Source organism: Hypanus sabinus, chromosome 18, assembly GCF_030144855.1.
Source record: "Hypanus sabinus isolate sHypSab1 chromosome 18, sHypSab1.hap1, whole genome shotgun sequence".
NCBI lineage: Eukaryota > Metazoa > Chordata > Chondrichthyes > Myliobatiformes > Dasyatidae > Hypanus > Hypanus sabinus.
This window is the reverse complement of record NC_082723.1, coordinates 61,361,441-61,387,363: the sequence shown is the minus strand read 5'-3', so window position 1 is coordinate 61,387,363 and position 25,923 is coordinate 61,361,441. Positions and strand designations below refer to the sequence as shown.

The following is a 25,923-nucleotide window of genomic DNA, read 5'->3' as shown; positions in this document are numbered from 1 at the left end:
CCCACCATAGATGATTTCCTTCCTTCCAGAGATGTTCACACCTCCCACAACCACTCCGACCTTACCCACCAGTACAGCAAAGAATGACAGGCTGAGTACCAAAAAGCAAGACCTCTCAATATGATCTTGGATTGGTGTAATCACTTCACAAGTATCCTTTCTCTCCAATGTGCCTTAGATTCCCAGGCCTAACTACCCAACGTGCATACTGTCAAACTTTCACAGCGCCCACTTCAACTGGGCACCCTCTCTAAGTTGGCCTTTGACATATTTCCATCTGCTGAATACTCAACCACCCTCTTAAAGCAGCCGTAGAGTCTTACAGCACAGAAGTAGGCCCTTCAACCTGATCCGCACCCGAACCGCAATCGGCCTTCTATCACAGGCAACACATACAAAATGTTGGAGGAACTCAGCAGGTCAGGCAACATCAGGGAAATGGACAGCCAGTATTTTGGGCTGAGACTCCACATCGGGACTGGAAAGGAAGAGGATAAAAGTTTATTCCCCTCCATACATACTGCCTTGCCTGCTGGAGTACCTCCAGCACGTTGTACATGTTGACCAAGATTTCCGGCATCTGCAGAATCTGTTGTGCCTTGTGTCACAGGCACTCGCTCTATAGGCAGCTAAGCTTTTGATGTGGCCTCATATCACAGCGTAGGCAGCTGCTACCCAGCCATAAGACCATAAGATATAGGAGCAGAAGTAGGCTATTCAGCCCATTGAATCTGCTCCTCCATTCAGTCATGGCTGATCCAATTCTTCCTGTCATTCCCACTCCCTTGCCTTCACCCCATACCCTTTGATGCCCTGGCTGATCAAGAACATATCTATCTCTGTCTTAAATGGACCCAATCACCTGGCCTCCACAGTAGCTCGTGGCAACAAACTCCACAGATGGTTACTGCAAAGTCCAGCTGGCTATGGCAGGGACACTGAAGTAGAATGGTGCTCGGAGAGAACTCGAGCTCCCAGGCATCCTGCTTCCAAAATTCCGGCTTTCGATGGTGTCCTTTTCTGTCTGAAATTAAAAGTTGTTCCATTTCCCATCATCAACATCTCCCAGCAACAAAAAAATCAGTGATTAAGTCTTGGTCAGAAGAAATAAATTGTAAAGTAGCATGCAGTTGGCACATTGGAAGAGGAAGGGTAGGATATATTGGCTCTATTTTATTTTAAAGTTATTATCTTTGGGATAAATTGCATGAAAAAGTGTCAAGTAGAATTAAAGCCTACTTAATGACCATTTGACATTACCCTCCCTCACTACACCATAAAGTAGAATTAGTTTTACCAAAGTTAAATTGGCTGATTGAAATTATATGAAGTTCCTATGAGACTTCCCTCTGTGGAGCGGGAGATTGCAGAGTGAGTTGCAGACAGATTCGGTGGGACTTTATGTGCCAGAATTAAAAAACGAGTGGGACCTGTCGTGACTCGGCTGCGGAGTGGGAGATTGCTTGGGTTAATAGTTATCTTAGTAAGGGCCAATTAAAAAAAAAACAAGGTTTAAGCGGATTGGTCTTTGTTACAGTGTTAGAGTGGTCAGGGTTTGGCTCAACAGGCTTGGGTGAGAACAGGCACAGGCTACAACTTAAGCTTAGGAAGTAACAGGTATAACAAGTGTAGGAGGGATGGCAGTTCAGAGAGTGGAATGCTGCTCCCGTGAGATGTGGCATTTCAGAGTACGTGACCGTCTCCCCGATGATGACTTTGACAGGTAGTGCTCGCACCTTCAGTTCCTGACTGACAAGGTCAAGGAACTGGAGCTGGGGCTGGATGCACTCGGAACCATCCGGAAGGCTCAAAGCTTTATAGGTGAGTCTTACTGAAGAGGTCACACTCAGAGTGTTGGATTCAGATAGCCGATGTGTAACCACTTGGAGAAGTAAGGGGAATAAGCAGTCAGTGCAGGGATCGGGATCTCCTGTGGGGATTTACCACAGCAACAAGTGTACCCCTTCGGATACTGCTGTGGGATGGCCCAGCCAGGCGCAGCCAGGGACTGGCACTGTGACCACCTCTGAGGCTCAGCAGGGAAGGGTAAAGTCAGACAGAGCAATAGTGATAGGAAACTCGACGGTTAGGGGGGGACGGACAGCAGATTCTGTGCCAGTGAAAGAGAAGGCAGGATGGTGTGTTGCCTCCCAGATGCTGGGGTCCAGGATGGTTCAGGATGCTGCAGAAGACCCTCAAGAGGGAGAGTGAGCAGCTTGAGGTTGTGGTGCACATTGACACCAATGACATAGGTAGAGAGGGGGGAGAGGTCCTACAAAATGAGTATAGGAGTTAGGGAAGAGGCTAAAGAGTAGGACCTCCAAGGTAGTAATCTCTGGATTACTCCTAGTACCATGTGCTAGTCAGCGCAGGAATAGGATGATAGAATGAGTGGTCAAGGAAGTGATGCAGGAGACAGGGTTTCAGATTTCTGGATCTTTGGGATCTCTTCTGGGGAAGGTATGACCTGTACAAAAAGAGTGGGTTACACCTGAACTCGAGGGGTAGAAATATCCTCATGAGCAGGTTTGCTAGAGCTGCAGCAGAGGGTTTAAACTAATTAGGCAGTGGGATGGAAACCAGGGAGATAGAGCTGAGGTTGGGGCAGTTGGTATACAAGTAGATGCAGTGTGTAGTGAGACTGAGGAAGGACAGGCAGATGTCAGGGCAAAACAGCATTCAGTGGGATGAGTTGAAGTGTGACACGGGGGCAAAATCAAAAAGGGTAACAAATACAGTACTGAAGGTGTTACTGTACATTTTAATGCATGCAGCGTATGGAATAAGGTAGAAGATCTTGTAGCATAGGTAGAGTTTGGCAGGTATGATCTTATGGGCATCACTGAGCTGTGGCTGAAAGAGGATCATAGTTATGAGCTTAACATCCAAGGATATACCTTGATTTGAGAGGACTGGCAAGTCGGTAGAGGGGATGGGGTTGGTCTGTTTGTAAAAAAATAAAATCAAGTCCTTAGAGAGAGGTGACATAAGATCAGAAGATGTAAAATCATTGCGGGTAGAGTTAAGAAACTGCAAGGGTACATACAGGCCCAAATGGTATCCAGAACATGCAACATAATTGAATAGGAAATAGAAAAGGCAGGTAATGTTACAATAATCATAGCAGATTTCAACATGCAGGTGGATTAGGAAAATCAGGTTGGTGCTGGATCCCAAGAAAGGAGATTTTCAGAAAGCCTACGAGACAGCTTTTTAGAGCAGCTTTTTATTGAGTCCACCAGGGGAAAGGCAATTCTAGATTGGGCGTGGTGTAATAAAACATATTTGATTAGGGAGCTTAAGGTAAAGGAACCCTTAGATGACTGTGACAGAATTCGCCCTGCAGTTTGAGAGGGAGAAGATAAAGTCAGATGTTTCAGTATTACAGTGGAGTAAAGGGAATTACAGAGGCATGAGAGAGGAGCTGGCCAAAGGGGATTGGAAGGGTACTATCAGAGATAGTGGCAGAACAATAAAGGCTGGAGTTTCTGAGGGCAATTCAGAAGGCACAGGATAGCTGCATCCCTAAGATTAAGAAGTATTCTAAAGGGAGGATGAAGTAACATGACTGATGAGGAAGTCAAAGACAGCATAAAAGCAAAAGGTAGGGCATATAATATAGCAAAAATTAGTGTGATGTTAGAGGGTTGGCTAGATTTTAAAAACCAACTGAAGGCAATAAAAAAAACATAAAAACCATTAAGGAGAGAAAAGATGAAATATGAAGTTAAGCTAGCAATTAATATAAAAAGAGGATACCAGAAGTTTTTTCAGACATATACAGAGTGAAAGATTGGTGAGACCAGATATTAGACCAGTGGAACATGATGCCGGAGAGGTAGTATGAAGTACAAAGTATATTTATTATTACGTCATATCTACTATATACAACCTTGAGGTTCATCTCGTTACAGGCAGCCACTAAACAAATTAAAGAAGACCATGAAAAACCCAACGTGCAGTGTAAAAAACAAATTGTGCGAACAATAGAAGTTTGTAAATAACATGGAGAACAAAAGTGAGTCCATTGTTCTGAAGCCATCATCACTGTAGCCAATTCAGGAGCCCATTAGTTGCGGCCCACACTCTCAGTTCAGCACAGAGACACATAAACCTCGCAGCGGTTTTCTGACCTCAGGCTCTGACACCCTCGTCTATTCAATCTGGCCTTAAATCATCTAAACCTTGGGTCATTTCTTGCAATCAGACCTGGGCCCTGCCGCTTCGGTGCGCTCTCGGACCTGAGCCCGGTGGCTTCCATTCGGCCCATACCCGACCTTCCAATTTGGTCCAATTGATCAAACCTCAGGCCATTTTTTGCTCACGGACCTTGGTTTTTCCACTTCGATATGCTCTGGCGCCACCTCAATTCAGCTCGTAGACAACCTTTCCAATTCAGCCCGGTGTTTAAATTAATCAGATCTCAGGTCTTTATCACCTTTGGGCCTGGGCCTGGGCCTGGGCGCTGCCACCTTAATATGCCTTGCCAACACATACAAACAAGTCGGATGAACTCAGCAGGTTGGGCAACATCTGTTGAAATGAGCAGTCAGCGTTTCGGGCCGAGACTCGTCTTCAGGACTCATGAAGGGTCTCAGCCCGAAACGCTGACTGCTCATTTCAATGGATACTACCCGACCTGCTGAGTTCATCCAGCTTGTTTGTATGTGTTGATTTGACCACAGCATCTGCAGCGTACTTTGTGTTTGATATGCCTTGCGTCAGTTCTGCTGCATCAATCACCCTCAAGTCCACTCCAGCAATGGACAGACATCAGCTCGTTCCCTGCTCTCCGGCTCAGGCCCCATCGCCTCAAATCAGCTCACACACATCACGTTGCAACTGCCCTGCATTTTCAAAACTTCAGTTCACACCACAAAAATGCCAGGAGGTACAGGAGGTTCAACAGCTCAGCTCTTAAAGAGAAGTTACAGACTACTGATTTCAGTGAACGACTACCAGAAGAACTGTGATTAATAAAGTAGTCGGTAGTTCTGTTTGCTATCGCATGTAGTCGCTGTTCTTCACCAGCGCCAGCTTACACTGGAAGTAATGGGGGACAATGAAACTGAAGACAAACTTAGTAAGAGTTTTACATCAGTCCTAAGTGTGGAAGACACAAGTAGTGTTGCAGAGATTCAAGACTGTCAGGGGGCAGAAGTGAGTGTAGTTGCTATTACTAAGGAGAAGGTGCTGGGGAAGTTGAAAGGTCTGAAGATAGATTAGTCACCTGGGCCAGATGGACTACACCCCAGAGTTATGAAAGAGGAAGGTGAGGAGATTGGGGAGGCATTAGTAATGATCATTCAAGAATCACTAGATTCTGGAGTGGTTCTGGAGGGCTGAAAAATTGAAAACATTACTCCACTCCTTAAGAAGGGAGGGAGGCAGAAGAAAGAAGATTATAAGTCATTTAATATGACTTCAGTACTTGTGAAGATATTGGAGTCCATTTTTAAGGATGAGGTTTCAAGATACATGGAGACACATGATAAAATCATCGTCATTATCGTGGCTTACCCTCAAGGTCGAGGATGATGGTCTTTGTTCCATTTCCACAGAGCGAAGACACCTGTGCATGTATTTGTTTAACGTGCACTTGATGTTGTACTCCAAGAAGCACACGATACTTCACAAATCAACCAACTGATTCCAATGGCGTGGAAACCACGACGATTGGAGCTGATGGATTTGTTGCAGCCTTCATCTGCCTTCACAGCCATTGAGTTCGAAATACTTTCGTCCGCCTGTTCCACCGTTGAGGTCTTGGTTGGATTGTTCTTTGTCAGGGACCTCACCCTCGACCTTACCGCCATGGGTGACCCTACCAGGAGCATAGCTCCAAACGGCATCGCTCTCGGGATCTCAGGACCACACAAGCTTCTCCACCACGACGAGGTGACAATCCATGGAGAAGACATGATAAAATAGGGCAAAGTCACCGTGGTTTCCTAAAGTAGAAATCTTCCCTGACAAATCTGTTAGAATACTTTGAGGAATTAACAGGCAAGATCGACAAAGGATAGTCAGGGTATGTTGTTCAGTTGGATTTTTAGAAGGCCTTTAACAAGGTGCCGGACATGAGGCTGCTTAACAAGATCAGAGCCCATGGAATTACAGGAAAAATACCCGCATGTATAGAGGATTGGCTGACTGGGAGGAGGCAAAGAATTGGAATAAAGGGAGCCTATTCTGATTGGCTGCCAGTCACTAGTGGTGTTCTGCAGGGCTTAGTATTGGGACTGCTTCTTTTGACGTTATATGTTGACAATTTGGATGACAGAATTTGATGGCTTTGTGGCCATGTTTGCAGACAATACGAACATAGATAAAGGGCCTGATAGTATTGAGGAAGCAGGGAGTCTACAGATGAACTTTGACAGATTGGGAGAAAGGGCAAAGAAGCAGCAGATGGGTTATCGTGCAAGGAAGTGTTTGTTTATGCACTTTGGTAGAAGGAATAAAAGTGAAGACTATTTTCTAAATGGGGAGAAAATTGAACAATCTGAAGTGCAAGGGGACTCAGGAGTCTTTGTGCACGTTTCCCTGAAGGTTAACTTCCAGATTAAGGCAATGGTACGGAAGGCGAATGCAACATTAGCATTCATTTCGAGTGGTCTCGAATGTAAGAGCAAGGATGTGATGCTGAGGCTTTATAAAGAATTGATCAGACCAGACATGGAGTATTGTGAACTGTTTTGGGCCCTTTATCTAAGAAAAGATGTGCTGCCATTGGAGACGGTCCGGAGGAGCTTCACGAGATTGATTCCAAGAATAAAAGGGTTAACATATGAGGAGCGTTTGATGATTCTCAGCCTGTACTCTCTGGAGTTTAGAAGTGAAGGTGGAATCTCAATTAAACCTATTTAATATGAAAGGACTAAATCGTGTGGATGAGGAGAGGATGTTTCCTGTATTGGGCACGTCTAGGACCAGAGTGCACAGCCTCAGAATAGAAGGATGTCCATTTAGAACAGAGACGAGAAGGAATTTCTCTAGCCTGAGGGTAGTGAATCTATGGAATTCATTACCAGAGAAGGCTGTGGAGGCTGAGTCATTGAGTGTATTTAAAATTAAGGTTGATAGGTTCTTGGTTAGTCAGGGCATCAAAGGTTATGGAGAGAAGGCAGGAAAATTGGGTTGAGAGGAATAATCATGATGGAATGGCAGAACAGACTCGATGGGCCAAATGGCCAGGTTCTGCTCCTATGTCTTATGGAGTATGTGCACAGTTCTGTTCTTCCTGGGATGGATGGACACGCACTAGAAGGAATGCAGCAGATGTGTTCCAGAGTGGTTCCTGGAGTGGGAAGTTGTTGTGTGAGGGGAGATGAAGAACTTTCTCATCACGCTGCACCCAAGCTGAGCATTTGATTCTGTTGTTCGGCACAGTGTCCAGAAAGTGTGGAAATAAAAGCTTTTTTAAAAAATGATATGAGCATTTTGTTCATCAGTTCACTAGCCCAGACCCACCACATATATCTTCTGATGTATTCTCCTTTTGTCCTGTCAATCATTTGTCTTCAAATACTCCATTTGATTTTAGCATCTGATAATTAAAAAGGGTATACACCACTCTTCCTCGGGCTTCCAATGGATGGGTTAACTCTCTCCCTTGCTTTGAGGCATTCCCTTCCTCAGGATAATCCATGTATTAATTTGTCTGCAAAAGTCACCAGATTTGTCTGTCTGCAGTGGATGAGGAAAAATATTCATTAGGGGAACGTCTGGACCGGAATCAACCTCAGGGCTCTGAACTTCTGGTTATTAAAGGCTAATGAAATTAAACACAATATATAGATGTGTAGTTGTTCACATAAAGCAAATTCACCATGCCTAGATCTAAAACAGAATTCTCCCGAAGATTTGAATTAGAATTGATGAGTAATTAAAATCTATTCCGATTGGAGCAGTCTTTGCTGATCACATTACACAGCATTTACCCATATAATAATTAAAATCATTGCTGATCATTATTTCACTATTAGTTCACATTTTCCCCAAAATATCCTGGATGAAAAATACCAAGTCCTGGGCTGACTACTTCCCCTGTTCCCCAATACTACGACATCCCACCACCAAACCGTCTCTCCTTCAATCAGTGCGGCTGTGACAACTGTAAGATCTGATCTTCTCACTCACTGCAATGAGGATCAGAGTTGAGGTTGTCGAAGCAAGACCCAGCTAGTCTTCATATTAACTCACGCAGTCATTCAACGTGGCATCTGTTGTTTCACTCCATCGATAATGATGCAATTACCTCACAAGCTCGTTTTAAGTCATATGTGAAATGGTCTTATTTTAGGCCATTTCACATGCTCTCAAGAAGATAAGGTGACGTATTTTTCAGAGTTTTGCCCTGTTGAGCAGAAGGTTGTTTTAGCCAGTCCATCATGGCTGTAACCCTCCCAACCATTGAGCGCATCTACATGGATCATTGTCACCGGAAAGCAGCATTCATCATTTGAGACCCCTACTACCCAACTCATGCTCTCTCCTCACTGTTGCCATCAGGAAGAAGACAGGACTCACACCACCAGTTTCAGGAACAGTTATTACTCTTCAGCCATCAGGTTCTAGAACCAGAGGTGGTAACATCATAACTTCATTCAACTTCACTGCCCCATCACTGGACTGTTTCCACAACCAATGGACTCACTTTCAAGGACTCTTCATCTCTTGTTCTTGATACTTATTGCTTATTTATTCATTATTATTAGTTCTTTCTTTTTTTTGCATTTGCACAATTTGTTGCCTTTTGCACACTGGTTGTCCACCCTGTTAGGTATGATCTTTCACTGATTATGTTATGGTTATTGGACTTATTCAGTATGCTTGCAAGAAAATGAATCTCAGGTGTATATAGAGACATACTTGCACTTTGATAATAAATTTACTTTGAATGTAGAAGGTTTGATGATAAATTGTGATCTGTTACAGGCCAACCTGTGGTTCCAAACCATTGAACCCTGGGCTTGAACATTTGAATGTCCTAGATCCTCTGTCTGTTCCTGGTGCTAAATTTCTAATTTCCTCAGCAGTTCCAGTGGAGTGGAGCAGAGGAGCCCACTGTTACTGGGTTCCCCATCCTCCAGTTGAGCTCAAGGCTTTGGACACTCCTTGGGGTTAAAGTGCTCAGATTAGGAGGCAAAGAAGGCATGAGGAGGCAAATTTATTTCTCTAGATTATTTTAATTTGATTTTTTTTATTGTATTTTTTAAATTTTGAGTTTTAAGTGATTTAATTCAGTTTTAATAATTTTGTAATGAGTCTGATTATCAGAGGCATTAAATGATTTAATTCAATTTTAATAACTTTGATCTGTCTCGGAATGTCACCGGCATTCAAACATTGGCCTCACAACTTTTTCAGACTGCCTTTGGATGAGGGGGTTTAGTCAGCTGTCAGGACTTTGGGAGAAGCCTTCTGAGTAGGCCCTCAACATGGCCTGCTCTCATTGGTCAGATGCCACTGCTGAGGACTAGGGCTGGTGGGATTGGCCCTCTCTGTCCAGATAAGTATGGGTGTTGGAGCTTGCTGGAGGAAGGGTAAACTTAACTCAAAAGAGGCTCAGTTTAGTGAGCATTATCTATTCACAGGGAGAGCCAGCCACCTGCAGACACCGCGGTGCTGACGGCAACATCGCTGCCACCCGATAGTGGCTTGAAGCACCTGCCCCAGCAGCCAGAGGATGCTGACAACCAGAAGAACATCAAGCTCGTGACGCTGCCGACAAGAGACATCGAGCACACTGTCAGTGTGAACATCCCGGTGACCATCACTGCTCCCCCTGGAGAGACCACACTACTCCCAAGTGAGTGACAGAATGGGGCGTTGGATCTCTTCTGTTTGCCATTTTGTGGACCTGAATTGGTTGGTGGTTGTGGGACCAACCTGAGAGACCACACATAGAAACATAGAAAATAGGTACAGGAGTAGGCCATTCGGCCCTTCGAGCCTGTGCTGCCATTCAGTATGATCATGGCTGATCATCCAACTCAGAACCCTGTACCTGCCTTCTCTCCATACCCCCTGATCCCTTTAGCCACAAGGGCCATATCTAACTTCCTCTTAAATATAGCCAATGAACTGGCCTCAGCTGTTTCCTGTGGCAGAGAATTCCACAGATTCACCACTCTCTGTGTGAAGAAGTTTTTCCTCATCTCGATCCTAAAAGGCTTCCCCTTTATCCTTAAACTGTGACCTCTCGTTCTGGACTTCCCCAACATCGGAAGCAATCTTCCTGCATCTAGCCTGTCCAATCGCTTTAGAATTTTATATGTTTCAATAAGATCCTCCCTCAATCTTCTAAATTCCAGTGAGTATAAGCCTAGTCGATCCAGTCTTTCTTCATATGAAAGTCCTACCATCCCAGGAATCAATCTGGTGAACCTTCTCTGTACTCCCTCTATGGCAAGAATGTCTTTCCTCAGATCAGGGGACCAAAACTGCACACAATACTCTAGGTGCGGTCTCACCAAGGCCTTGTACAACTGCAGTAGAACCTCCCTGCCCCTGTACTCAAATCCTTTTGCTATGAATGCCAACATACCATTTCCCTTTTTCACTGCCTGCTGTACCTGCATGCCCACCTTCAATGACTGGTGTACAATGATACCCAGGTCTTGTTGCATCTCCCCTTTTCATAATCGGCCACCATTCAGATAATAATCTGTTTTCCTGTTCTTGCAATCAAAGTGGATAAGCTCACATTTATCCACATTAAATTGCATCTGCCATGAATTTGCCCAGTCACCCAACCTATTCAAGACACCCTGCATCCTCTTAGCATCCTAAACATAAGGGATTAGTTTAGTTTGGCATTTAGATAGAACATAGAGCTTTACCACCCCACAGTACAGTATGTTGTGCTGACTTAGACTTATAATCGCTGGTCTACATTTTATTCCAAATCATGTGCACTCAGCGGCCAATTTATTAGGTAACGATACTCAGTCATTAATGCAAATATCTAATCAGCCATTCATGTGGCAGAAACTCAATGCATTAAAACATGCAAATATGATAAAGAGACTCAGTTGTCATTCAAATCAAACATCAGATTGGGGAAGAAATGTGATCCAAGTGACTTTGACCCTGGAATGACTATTGGTGCCAGATGGGGTGGTTTGAGTATCTCAGAACCTGCTGATCTCCTGGGATTTTCACATAAGTCGGGCTCTAGAGTTTGCAGACAATGAAGCAAAAAACAAATCAACATCCAGTGGGTTGCTGTTCTGTGGGTAAATACACCTTCTTACTGAGAGAGATCAGAGGAGAAAGGCCAGATTAGTTCAAACTGACAGGAAGGCAACAGCAACTCAAATAGCCACCCGTTACAACAGTGGTGTGTAGAGGAGCATATCTGAACACACAACAGGTTGAACCTTGAAGCGGATGGGCTACAGCAGCAGAAGACCATGAACATACACTTTGTGGCCAATTTATTAGGCAGAGGAGGTATTCTGCGAGCAATTTAACCCTTCCCTCCCTCACAGCCCAAACACTCCATTTTCTTACATCATGAAACTAAGAGTCTCTTAAATGTCCCTATTGTATCAGCCTCTACCACCACCCCTGGCAATGTGTTCCAGGCCCCTATCACTCGTTATAAAAAAAACCTACACAACAAATATCTTGATCTATGATGGATGTGCTGGACTAATTAAAATTGTTTAATTACAGGATTAGTTGGTACAAAATCTAAGGAGGCTGTTTCTGTAATGTATGATATGTCCTATATTGGTTGGCATCAGTCTGTCTCGAATGATTTACTGTTAGGTGGTGATGATCATCAGCACAAGCCTGGGAGGAAGGTTGGAAATTCCTGAGATGTCCAGTCATCAAGATCCCTCTCTTGGTGTCACCAATGTAGTCCAAAGGAAAGCTTATGAAGCAATAGGTTTGGTACCAGCTTGGCTGCAGGAGCTGCTGGAAGGATGTTCAATGACATCCAGCCGCCTTAGGGACTCCACTCCGGATTTGCGGTCTGGGTTTACTCCCGTAGCCTTCGTCTCTCCCGAGGCTACCCACAAGGCAGTGGGACTATTTACGCATAGCTGGGGATCTGGTTCATGAGCACCAGGGCCTGCATGCTACACGTGCAGATCTCCTCTCCATCTTCTGTAGTTCAGCCTGAGTCCGAAAGGAGCTCAGTTTCCATGTGTTGCCAGTGAGGAGGCACTTCATGAGGCTTGCAGTTGGAGAGGCTGTGTACTGGCAGGGAGACACTTGCACATTCACCTCTCCTTTCAGCGAGTCTGCTAGCCAACGGTGGAAGCTGAAGGTGAAAATGACAAGTAGTACCCACTAAACTACCACACTAGGTGCATCACAACAGCCATTTTGACATTATACTGTATTAAAATTATAATTCTATTGTTCTATATTTAACTGTACCAAAATGCAAGAGTGTGGTTTAGACATTTCATGTCAGAAAGATGTTAGTGCAGTAAATCATTGCTGGTGCTCAGCAACAGTGATCAGCAGAACAGATTCAGTCTCTACAGATGCCGGTGTAGGACCGCTGGGCTAGTTGGGAGGTTGATGAAAATCTGAAGCAGGACTGTACTCTGGCTTATAAACATCTTCAGTGAGTCAGTTCAGAACCGTGTGTGATGTCTGCATTGAATGCTACTTGTAAGCACGGTCCCTCCATTTATTCCCAATGTTGGGACAACAAAGCTAATTACAAGCTAATAATAGTTTATAGATGTTAAAGCCTTCATATTCTCTTCTTAACATAGTGGCTGCTGGGCATATTATTATCATACTTAGATCACGTACCTGACATACCTGGTCCTCTTATGAAAATGAACTGGCTGCTCTTTCTGATTTTTTTCTCTTTCCACCTCTACATCTGCATAACCTTAGATCCAGACACCAACAGTAAAAGGGAGACCATGGACTTGTAAACCCCAAGATTTGTCTGTTGCCCCCAATGTCTTCAAACAATGTTTTAAATGAATCAGTAGCCCAACTCTGAGATCTTCAGCCATTCCAAGCTGATATAGTCATCAGATGTCTGACAATCTGAGTATCAAATGTTTTCTCCTTAGTCAGGGTATTTGAGGTGTGGTCTGGGTGGATCATAGAGAATGACACGGTGGATCTTGGTACTTTGGTGTGGCACAAATCAAAAGGGATCACATGAGAGACTAGTTACCAAAATTTACAATCCTTTTCTTAAAGAGAATGGAGGAAAATGGGGAAAGAAGCAAAGAAGGGGGCTAAATAAATGTTTGTAAATTGATGGTGTGTGTGATGGGCCCTCTTTGTCTTTCATTTAGATGGTAATAGACATTTTGACACAACATATGCAAGCAATTACATTGACATTTACCATCTGAAACATTGTTTGGTTTGTCGTGCTATGTGAAGTGTAGTGATGAGACGGTGAGTAAAGAGGCGGTTCGCCAGGGTAGCACAGGGAACTGTGGACGCAAGTTGTGAAGAAAGGAAAATGCCAGGGTTTTCACTGATGCGAAAAAGTCTAAAAACTGATCTAACAGGGACTTTGAAATTCATAAAAGGTTTGAAAAGGCAAGCACTGAAAATACTATTTGATGGCAAATAAAGGGGAAGGAACTGGTGATTAGTGTATAAGATCAGAGGATTTCCAGAACATGGAATACACTACTGTGTGGCTATTACAACAAAGTGGATAATAATTTGGAAAGGGAAATTATATGACACACAAATAGGATGAGAGCCAAAGAGCTATGCTGCATTAGGCTGCTGCTCTCTCAGAATAGGTCTCCAACTGAGGATGATTTCACCCTACCAATTACCAAGAAAGGCTTATTGTTAGTGCTTAGAATTCACTTTTAAATAACCTGTCTTGCTGATACTGAAATATACTTTGTATTATGGTGTTCCATGATTCTACACAGAGCTCAGAGTTCTGAAAAAGACAACTTTCGTTCCTTTTGGATGTGAGGTATCGAATATACAATGCAGCCTGTGTGGACTGAAATGAGCACGCACTGGGGAGCCCTGCACAGTAAGCCAGTTCTGGTTTTGTGGGTACAGTCATTTAATGATGGAATTGCTTCTCCAGAGGTTTAAGAAAGAGGAGAGATGCCTCTTGACTTCAGCTAGAGGTAACATGGCCTGTGGAATAATGGCGGCAACAATTTGCCGGGCGCTGTCTATTTAGCAAAGAATAGGATGCCGCCTTTGGTGGCATATTTGGCTGATCGATGAGCCAAAGGAAAGGCCTTATACCTCCTTGCCCGCCCGCTGGTGGCAAACACTCACGTACTTACAGTGCAAAAACTTTCACCTAAGAAGACTCTTGAAATAAACTTAGGATACATTTCTTCATTTGGTTTCAATAGCTGTGCAGTCATTGAATAGCAATGTTTAATTAATATAGCTACTCCTCATGAATTGTAAATTTAAATGTACCATCACATCAATTGAAAAATTAAACTCTTCACTGACTGCTTTTTGTTTCCCCCTTCTAACTGTTTACACAATCATGTTTGTATCTTTTTTAGTCAATAACGTTGGTGTTGATTTGGAAAGTATGTCGAAACCGGAGGAAAAGAAAGCTGTGGACGCTGATGATTTGATTAAAAATGGGCCAAGACAGATCCCGCCCTTCAGCTCCATGTTCATCTTCAGTCCAACCAACCCGTAAGTACCAACATTGGAGGAGCCGACCCCTCAATACACCTCATCGCCTGCGTGTTTCCTTGTTCTCTGAACCATTAAATTTCCAAAGCAAAAGCAGAAGATGCTGGAAACACAAACAGAAGAAAATCTACAGTTGCTGGAAGTTCAGAGCGACACCCATAAAATGCTGGGGGAGCTCAGCAGATCAGGCAGTGTCAATGGGAAAGAGTAAACAGTCCACGTTTCTGGTTGAGACCCTTCTTCAGGGCGTCCCGGCCCAAAACATTGACTGTTTACCCTTTTCCATAGATGCTGCCTGATCTGCTGAGTTCCTCCAGCATTTTGTGTGTGTGAGATGCTGGTAACACTGAGTATTCAGAGAGCATCTACAGAGCTGGAAGATGAATCAAAGTTTCAGGGCAATGTCAAAATTCTGATGAAGGGTTATTGCTCTGAAACATTGATGCTGTTTCCCTCTCCTGACCTGCTAAATGTTTCTATCATTTCTCTCATTGTGTTATATTTCCAGCAGTGTGTTTTTTTCCCTGCTATTCCTTATCCTCCTGAAAGATCTAATGTTGCTGTACATTACTGCAAGTTTACAGGAATAACTTACAGCAAAATAGACTGTTGAATTATAGTTACAGCACATTAATGATGAAGGACATGCTTCCTGAGTGTTATGTTAAGACAAGAGGTAAACTCCTGGATATGTCATTATGATCTATGTAACCAAACTATGCTGCTTTGTGGCATGGTAACATCGTGGTTAGCACAATGCTTTACAGTACAGGTTACCCGGGTTCAGTCCCCTCTGCTTCCTGAAAGGAGTTTGTACACTTGCTCTGTTACCGCATAGGTTTCCTCGCACAGTCCAAAGACATACTGGTTGGTAGGTGAATTGGTCATTGTAAATTGCCCAGTGATTAGGCCAGGATTAGAGTGAATGCAAGCAGGCTTTTTCCACTGAGGCTAGGAGAGAAAAAAACCATAGATTAAGAGTGAAGGGGGAAAAGTTTAAAGGGAACATTGGGGGGCTTCTTCATGCAGAGAGTGGTGGGAGTGTGGAATGAGCTGCCAGATGAAGTGGTGAATGCAGGCTCACTTTTGACATTTAAGAAAAACTTGGACAGGTACATGAATGAGAGGGGTTTGGAGGGATATAGCCCAGGTCCAGGTCAGTGGGACTAGGCAGAAAAATGGTTTGGCACAGCCAAGAAGGGCCAAAAGGCCTGTTTCTGTGCTGTAATGTTCTATGGCTCTATGATTACACCAGGGGGAATGCTGGGCAGCACAGCTTAAAAGGGCAGGAGGGCCAATTCTGTGCTGTATAAAAATAAAATAATACACTCAATTAATCCCTCAGTAAATACAGTACAAATAAATGATAGATTGGCTCAGTAACGTGTATAGAAAAACACCAAATGTGTCCGGGAAACACTCAGTTTCTGTTGATGGATAGGAACAAATGGCCTGAAGTGTGCCATTGATTAATTGCAACAGGTGAATGAGCACCAAAATCCGAGAGCCACAATTGAAATAAAGAACATTAAGTAGCGAGCTTTCCATCAAGCCAAAGATTCTGATGGAACATGTTAAATGTGAAGAAGTTAACTGTAAAAATTTTCACCCATAGTTTAATGGAGTTGTGGGTATATCAGATGGTGTTATTGTTTCCATGAGATTATTAGACAGATTTCTAGAATGGACTGAGACTCCTTTCATAAGACATTACAACACAGGAGCAGAATTGGGGCAATTGGTCCATTGAGTCTGCCATTCCATTGTGGCTGATTTATTTTCCCTCTCAACCCCATTGTCCTGCCTTCTCCCCATAACCTTAGATGCCTTTGCGAATCAAGATCCTATCAACCTCTGCTTTAAATATACCCAATGACTTGGCCACCACAACCATCTGTGGCAGTGAATTCCACAGATTCACCTCCACTTTACAAAGAAACTCCACCTTATCTCTTTTCTAAAGGGATGTCCTATTCTGAAACTGTGCCTTCTGGTTCTAGACTCCCCGACTATAGGAAACACCCTCACCACATCCACTCTCTTTAGGATTCCAATATTAAATAGGTTTCAATGAGACCCTTTCCTATCTTTCTTATAAACTCCAGAAAATACGTGCCCGGGGCCATCAAATGCTCCTCAAACTTTAACCCTTTCATTCCAAGGATCATTCTCATTAACCTCCTCTGGACTCTATCCAATGTCGACCTGCGACATTGGGTAAAGGTATCTTCAATCAAAAGAGAGTCATTAGAAGTACTGGTCTTTTTCTCTTTCTAAAAGTAATATTGCTACTTCTAAAAGTGTGTTCTGATCGGATCTGATTTAAATTGTTGTTAGGGTACAAGGTTCAGTGTCTTTGAAGCAGCCCAAAGCAATGTTTCAGAATAATTCCCTTTTATTTCATTTCGATAAATGAATGCTATACTTTTCCTGCTGTCACGATGTGAACAAGCACACAGGCTGACGTGAATGATCACAGTGACAGGACCATTCCTGTGCACTCAGTCAGACATCTGCAGCTTTCCAGCTGGCTTCCTCTCTGAAAAGGGTCTTTCTTCTACTTGTCCAGTGGGCCAGGCTGAATGACTGCAGTAACATGCTGATTCACAGCAGCAGTCTTGTGACCAGGGCTTAGCCGTATGCCCAATTAACTCTCCAACCTGATGCAGTGTAATCTTTGTAAAGGTCGCTGTGTTTTATGGGCTAATTGCAAAAAAAAAAGTTACTGCCTTTAACCTGACCTTTACCTTTAAAATCTGGCTGTGTAATGTCAGTGCTGTACAGGGGTTTGGTGTGGGTGGTGGCGATTTGGAGCATCCGTTAAGTGAATCAAGGACCAAGGGCCCAGCCTCAGAATAGAGGGACATCCATTTAGCACAGAGATGAGGAGGAATTTCTTTAGCCACACGGTGGTGCATCTGTGGAATTCATTGCCATGGACGACTCGGGAGATCGAGTCATTAAGTGTACTTAAAGCAGAAGCTGATTGGTTCTTGGTTAGTCAGGACGTCAAAGGTTACGGAGAGAAGGCAGGAGATTGGGGTTGAGAGGGATAATAAATCAGTCATGATGGAATGGCGGAGCAAACTCGAGGGATCTAATTCTGCTCCTAAGTCTTATGGTCTTAAGAGGATCAGGATGCTGGCCATTAGTAAGTCTAGCATGAAGAGTCAGCATTCTTGAAGTCACTCTGATTGGATTGTATCGTAGCCTTCCCCTGTCAATTATCAACAGGAACTGGAGGAGCAAATTTGTAGAAAGACTGCAGCTAGTTGTAAACATAATGGGGTAACATTAGTAGGAGATAATAACTTCCCTAATATTGACTGGGCAAACCAAAGTGTAAAAGGCTTGGATGGAATGGAATTTGTGAAGTGTGTTCAAGAGAGCATCCTTTATCAACTTCTAGCAAGAACTACTAGAGAGAGAGAGAGCAACACTGATCTCCTCCTGGGAGACGAGACAGGGCAAATGGTGGAAATGTTTGTTAGTGAGCCCTTTATGACAATAATTCTAATGATTTTAAAATAGTCAGGGTGAGGGAATCAACTGATTCACATGTTATGGTCCTGAAATGAGGCAGAAAAGTTTGGGCTTATTAGGAGAAATCTCGCAGTGGCTAATTGGTTGCAGGGAAAGGAACTTCAGTCTTGTGAAGTGTGATGTGAGGAGTTCAGAGCCAGTGTCTTCCAGCTAGGCTGAAACACTGGATAACGAGAGGTATTAAAGCTAGTTATTAAGGTTAAGAAGAAAGAGGGAGGTATACACTGTGCACTAGCAATTGGGAACCAGTAAATCTCTTGATGACTTCAAGAATTGTAGCAGTACATTTCAGAGAGAACTAAAGAGGGCAGAAAGGGGATATGAATTGAGTCAGCATGTAAGGTGAGGCAAAGTCGCAAGAGATTTTCTTGGTATAAAAGGGTGGCAAGGGAGAGAATAGATTCCCTTAAGGATGACCATCTGTGTGAAACCAAAGGAAATGCAAAGATTTTTAATGAATTACAAATATCACTCCACTCTTTAAGAAGGTTGGGAGGCAAAAGATGGGAAACTATGGGCCATTTAGCCTGACTTCAGTGGTTGGGAAGATTTTGGAGTCGATTATTAAGGATGAGGATTCAGTATATTTGGAGCACATGATATCATAGGCCAAATTCAGCATGGTTTCCTTATGACAGGGAAAATCTTGTCTGACAAATCTGCTGGAATTCCTTCAGGGAATAACAGGCAGGATAGATGGAGGAGAATTGGTGGATGTTGTGTACTTGGATTTTCAGAAGACCTGAGACAAGGTGCCGTACATGAGGCTGCTAAACAAAATTAGAGCCCATGCTATTACAGAAAAAAATACTAGAATGAATATAATATTAGCTGACTGGCAGGAGGCAAGGAATCTGGTTGACCGCCATTGACTGCTGGCGTTCCACAGGGGTTGTATTGGGACCACTTCTTTTCACGTTATATGTCAATGACTTCAATGATGGAATTGACGGATTTCTGGCCAGGTTTGCAGATGATATGATGGTAGGTGGAGGAGTAAATAGTGTGGAGGAAGCAGGCAGTCTGCAGAAGGACCTAGACAGATTAAGAGAACAGGCAAAGAAGTGGCAGATGGAATACAGTGCTGGGAAGTGTATGGTCATGCACTGAAGGAAAAAAGGTGTAGACTGTTTTCGAAATGGGGAGGAAATTCAGAAATTTGAGGGGTAAAAGGAGTTAGAAGTCCTCATGCGGGATTCCCCAAAGGTTTACCTGCAGGCTAAGTTGGTGGTAGGGAAGGCAAATGCAATATTAGTGTATATTTCAAAGGACTAGAATATAAAATCACAGATGTAATGCTGAAGCTTTGTACGGCATCAGTTAGACCAGACTTGGTGGATTTTGAGCAGTTTTGGGCCCCTGATCTAAGAAAGGATGTGCTGGCATTGGAGAGGGTTCACAAGGTTCTCAAGACCGATTGCGGGACTGAAATAGTTAACTTATGAGGAGCATTTCTGGTTCTGGGCCTGTATTTTAGAAGAATGAGGGGTATCTCCTGGAAATCTATTGAATACTCCTAGATAGAGTAGATGTATTCAGGATGTTTCCTATAGTAGGGCAGTCTATGACCAGAGCTCACAGCCTCAGAATAGAAAGATGGCCCTTTAGAACAGAGATCAGGAGGAATGCCTGTAACCAGAGAGTGGTGAATCTGTGTAATATATTGATGATTGTGGAGGCCAAGTCATTTGACATATTTAAAGCAGAGGTTGTTCAGTTTTTGATTAGTAAGGGTGTCAAAGGTGAGAGGGAGAAGGCAGGACAATGGGGTTGAGAGGGATAATAATTCAGCCACTATGGAATGGTGAAGTGGACTTGATGGGCCGAATGGCCTATTTCTATTTCTTATAGTTTTGCGGTCTAATTTTACTGTGGAGAAAACAACGGAAGCTCAGGAAATAGATGGGTATTACCTTGGACCACACAGGAATTAGCAGGGAGGAGGTATTGGAGGCCTTGAAGTGCATTAAGGTGAATAAAACCCCAGGGCCTGACCTAGTGCATTCTGGGACCTTGTGCGAAACTGAAGAAGAAAATGAAATGCAGAGGCCTTTGCAGAGATTTTTGCTTTATCTTGGTCACAGTTGAAGTTCCAGAGAACTGGAGAGTGGCTGCTGTGGGACCATTGTTTAAAAAGGGTAGCAACAAGAAACCAGGAGCCTACCAGCCAGTGAGCCTGGCATGGGTTGCGGATAAATAGCCAGAGGGGATCTTGAGGGAGAGGAGCTACCAACATTTGGAGAGACAGGGTTTGATTCAGACCAGTCGGCACAGCTTTGTGCAGGGTATGTTACAGAGCCGTAGAGCACTGCAGTGCAGAAGTAGGCCCTTGGGCCCGTCTAGTCTGTGCTGAACTGTTATTCTGCATTTCGACCACAGCCCTCCATACCCACCCATCTACGTAACTATCCAAAATTGTCATAAATGTTGTATTCAGAGCCCACCTCCACTTCAGCTGGCAGCGGGTTCAACACTTGCACCACTCTCACACTTGCCTGCATTAAGTTCCCTCTACCCTTTTTCCAGTGGGCGCAGATTCCATTGCAGGCTTTGATGGTCTTCCTCATTGTGCACTACTATCTTGGTGTCACCTGCAAATTTGCTGATTCTCTTCACCACATTATCATCCAAATCATCAATATAGAGGACCGACAACGGAGCCAGCGGCAATCCCTCTGTCACTCCATTAGTCACAGACCTCCAGTCAGAGAGGTGATCATCTACTACCATTCTCTGGCTTCTCCTGCAAAGCCAATGTTGAATCCAATTTACTACCTCATTTGAATGCCAAGTGACTGAACTTCCTAATCAACCTCCCATGTGGAACTTTGTCAAAGGTCTTGCTGAAATCCATGTAGACGTCTTCTACTGCCTTTCCTTCATCAACTTTCCCATCTCTGTAAGATTGGTTAGACACGACCTACCATGCATAAAACCATGTTAACTATCCCAAATCAGTCCTCATCTATCCAAATACCTTCATATCCTGTCCCTTAGAAAACCTTCTAATAACTTGTGCATTATTGCCGTCAAGCTCACTGACTATAATTTCCCAGCTTATTCTTAGATCCTTTCTTGAACAATGGAACAATATTAATTATCCTCCAATCCTCTAGCCCCTCTGTGGTGAAGCAAATTTTAAATACCCCTGCCAGAATCCCAGCAATTTCTGCATTAGCCTCTCACAGGGTTCAATGGGACACCTCTTTAGGGTCTCGCATCTTATCCACCCTAATACGCCTCAAGGCAGAAAGCAGCTCCTCTTCCATAATCCACAGATAATCCATGACCTCGCTACAGTTTTGCCTCATCTCCATTGATTCTGTGTCCGTCTCCCAAGTAAATACAGATGCCGAAAAGCATCCACTTAAGATCTCCCCTATCTCTTTCTCACTGTGACCAGAAAGACCATGAGACATCGGCTCAGAATTAGGTCATTTGCCCCATCGAGTCTGCTCCGCTGTTTCATCATGGCTGATCTATTATTATTCTCATTCGCTTTCTCCTGCCATCTCCCTCTAATCTTCGACTTCCCAATTAATCAAGAACCACCTTAAAATTCTGCTTCAAATATACGTACCCAAAGACTTGACTTGCAGGGCCATCTGTGGCAATGAATTCAATCGAATCACACCCTCTGGCTAAAGTAATTTTCCCTCATCTCTGTTCTAAATGGACATACCTCAATTCTGAGACTATGCTACCTGGTCCTAGACTCCCCCACCATAAGAACATCTTCTTCACATCCACTTTATCCAGACCTTTCAATATTCAATAGGTAGCAATGAGATCCCTCTCATTCTTCTAAACCCCAGTGAGTACAGGCCCAGAGCTATCAAATTCTTCTCATATATTCCACCCTTAAACTCCCTCAAGGCAGAAAGCACCTCCTCTTCTGTAATCCACATATGGTCCATGATCTCGCTTCAGTTGTGCCTTCCCCCTTTTCTCCTGTATCTCTTTCATCAATCAACTTCCCAGCTCTTTACTTCACCCCTTCCCCCTCCTGGTTTCACCTATCACCTTGTGTTTCTTCCTCCCTTCCTCCCATCTTCTAACTGATTCCTCCTCTTCTTTACTCCGGTCCCGGTGAAGGGTCTCGGCCCAAAACGTCAACTGTACTCTTTTCCATAGATGCTGCCTGGCCTGCTGAGTTTCTCCAGCATTTTGTATGTGTTGCTTGGGTTTCCAGCATCTGCAGATTTTCTCTTGTTCATGACTGGACTTCTCATATATTAATCCTTTCATTCCTGGAGTAATTCTTGTGAAGTTCCTATGGACCCTCTCAAAGGCCAGTGCATCTTTTCTTAGCTAAGAGACCCAAAACTGCTCACAATACTCTTAAGTGTAATCTGACCAATGCTTTATAAAGCCACAGCATCACATCCTTGCTTTTGTATTCTAGTTCTCTCAAAATGATTGCTCGTATAGTACTTGCCTTCCTTACCATTCACTCAACCTGCAAGTTAACCTTTAGGGAATCTCTGCACCAACACTACTAAGTCCCTTTGCATGTCAGATTTTTGAATTTTCTACAATTTAGAAAATAGTCTACACCTTTATTCCTTCTTCCAAAGTGCATGACCATGCATTGTCCTACATTATATTCCATTTGCCACTTCTTTGCCCATTCCTTTAATCTGTCTAAGTTCTTCTCCATACTCCCTGCTTCCTCAACACTACATCCTCCTCCACCTTAGTTTGTATCACCTGCAAACTTGAACACAAAACCAGCAATTCCTTCATCCAAATCATTGACATACAACATTTAAAGTAGCAGTCCCAACACCAATCACTGCAGCACACCACTAGTCACCAGCAGACGACCAGAAATGGCTCCCTTTATTTTCACTCTTTGCCTCCTGCCGGTCAGCCAATCTTCTATCCATGCTCGTACCTTCTCCTGTAATATCATTGGCTCTTGTTAAGCAGCTTCACGTGCAGCACCTTGTCAAAGACCTTCTGAAAATCAAGTAAACAAAATTCGCTGACTCTCCTTTAACTGTCCTGCCTGTTAGATTCTCAAAGAATTCCAACAGATTAATCAGGCAAGATTTGCCCTTTAGAAAACCATGCTAACTTTGGCCCCATTTTATCATGTGCCTCCAAGTACCCCAAAACCTCATCCTTAATAATAGGCAACAACATATTTCCAGTCACTGGATTTAGGTTAAATGGGCTATAATTTCCTTTATTCTGACTCCCTCCCTTCTTAAAGAGTGGAACTCTTTTTTTTGCAGCTGCAGGAACCAACCAATCGTCTGAGCGGGGAACTTTGACGTGGCCTGAAAACCACACAGGCACTTGAAAAAAAATATGCATACTATGAATATTTGGAATGAAAATGGAAAAAAAAATCACATTCTTTTGATTTTATTTATTAATTGAAGGGTATAATGTAGTACAGTACAACAAGGAAAATCTTTAATGTTTGGTAAACATTTTCTAGCTGCGTCCAATTCCATCTTCCTGGCAACAAAGGCTATGTGTGTGGGTGCATTGTGCACCCGTGCGGCTTAAAGGGAACTGTGGAGTGGAGTGACATTTGCCATCTTCCAGCCCTCAGGAACCACTCCAGAATCTAGTAATTCTTGAAAGATCATTACTAATGCTGCTACAACCTCTTCAGCCACCTCTTTCAGAGTCTTGGGATGTAGTCCACCTTGTCCGGGTGACTAATCTATCTTCGGGCTTTTCAACTTCCCAAGCACCTTCTCCTTAGTTTAGCAATGACTGCCCCCGACAGTCTTGAATTTTTGGCACACTGTCTTCCATAGTGAAGACTGATGCATATAATTATTTAAGTTCCTCCGCCATTTCTTTGTCCCTCATTACCAACTCATCACTGTCATTTTCTTGCAATCCAGTATCCACTCTAATCTCTATCTTGGTCTTTATACCGTATGTCTGAAAAAACTTTTGGTATCCTCTTTTATATTATTGGCTAGCTTACCTTCATATTTTATCCTTTCTCTCCTTATGGCATTCCTTTTGTTGCATTCTGTTGATTGTTAAAAGTTTCCCAGTCCTCTAACTAACTTCCAACTAAGTTTTGCCGTATTATATGTCCTTCCTTTTGCTTTTGTGCTGTTTTTGACCTCTTGTCAGCAATGGTTGCTTCATCCTCCTTTTGGAACACGTCTTCATTTTTGGGATATATCTTTCACGCGCTTCTGAATTTCCCCCATAAACAGCAGCCCTCGCTGTTCTGCTGTCATCCTTCCAACCAAAATTGGCCAGCTCCTCTCTCATGCCTCTGTAATTCCCCTTACTCCACTGTAATACTGATGCATCTGACTTTAGCCTCTCCTTTTCAAACTGCAGTGTGAATTCTATCATTAAATGATCACTGCCTCCTAAATGTTACTTTACCTTAAGTCTCCTAATTTGCAGTACATAACGGGGTATATAGGTTCATTACATAACATTGAATCTGGAATTGCCATTCCCTTAGTGGGCTCAACCACAAGCTACTCAAAAAACCAGCTTATAATCATTCTGCAAATTCCCTGTTTTGGGATCCAGCACCAATGGAATTCTTTGCAATTTACTTGCATATTAAAATCCCCCATGATTATCACACCATTGCCCTTTGAACATGCCTCTTCTATCTCCTATTGTGATTTGTAGCCCACAGGGTCTTTTTACCCTTGCAGTTTCTTTACTCTATCCACAAGAATTCTATTTCTTCTGATCTATGTCATCTCTTTCTTTTTTTTATTTTTTTTATTTTTTCTTTCTTTTTTTTCACTATCCCCGTCCCTCCCTCCCTCCCTACCCGCTCCCTTCTCTCACTCTCTCGCCTCATGTCATCTCTTTCTGATGCACCATCAATAACTCACTCTGAGACGTAAAGGCGAGATATTGGCTTTTATTGACTGGAAGAAGGAACTAGCAGTGAGTGACCATCATACTACATCCTGGAGACTGAGGCCGAGCATCAGGCCTCGATCGCCTTTATACAGGGGTCTGTGGGAGGAGCCACAGGAGCAGTCAGCAGGGGGTGTGTCCAGACAGGCACACGTAGTTCACCACTCTTTCCAAAAGATTTGATTTCATTTTCCATGAATAGAGCCACCTCACCCCCTCTGCCTACTTGCATGTCTTTTTGATACGTGCATCCTTGAATGATAAGCTCCCAAATATTATCTTCTTTCAGCCACGACTCTGAGATGCCCACAAAATCACACCTGCCAATCTGCAACTGTGCCACAAGATCGTCTTCCTTATGCTGCGTGCATTCAAACATAAGATAGGCAGTCCTGTTTTCATCACCTTTTTTGATTTTGGCCCCCTGTGACATTTTAATTCATCCTACAAACTGCAATTTTGCCCTCTCATCAGCCTGTCCTTCACACTGATAAGCATATAAATAGTAACTCTCTGTGGTTGGTTTCCATTATAATTTGACATACCACTTATCTTAGCAGAACTGATTTGAAATTCATGGCTTCGTTAGCATGGCCTTTGATGGGGATTTGTTTCAGCATTCTGATGCATGGTTCAGTGACAGGAAGGTTTAAGGTCATAAAATTATGGTAATAGTGAACACAGCAGTGTTTTGTGGTCCAGCTTTATGCTGGTAATTTAGGGAAAACTCTGCTCCTTATGAAGTGAATGTGTTTTTTTCAGAACTGTACAAATGTTATTCTTCAGAATCTTTCAGAGGACAGAGTATCACTGAGCATAATTCATCTCTGGTCACCGGCACCAAACTCATGCTGGTGTCTTGCCACTGAG

General features: G+C 43.3%; 1 protein-coding gene across 1 annotated transcript in view; it reads left to right on the top strand.

Annotated features, from left to right (window-relative positions):
* The window catches only part of LOC132407260 (probable voltage-dependent N-type calcium channel subunit alpha-1B), a 547,279-nt gene that overhangs the window by 335,479 nt on the left and 185,877 nt on the right, over positions 1–25,923 (top strand). Inside the window, exons 20-21 of the mRNA XM_059993521.1 lie at positions 9,600–9,814; positions 14,502–14,640. Coding sequence (XP_059849504.1) covers positions 9,600–9,814; positions 14,502–14,640 — 354 coding nt within the window. The remainder of the gene's footprint in view (positions 1–9,599; positions 9,815–14,501; positions 14,641–25,923) is intronic.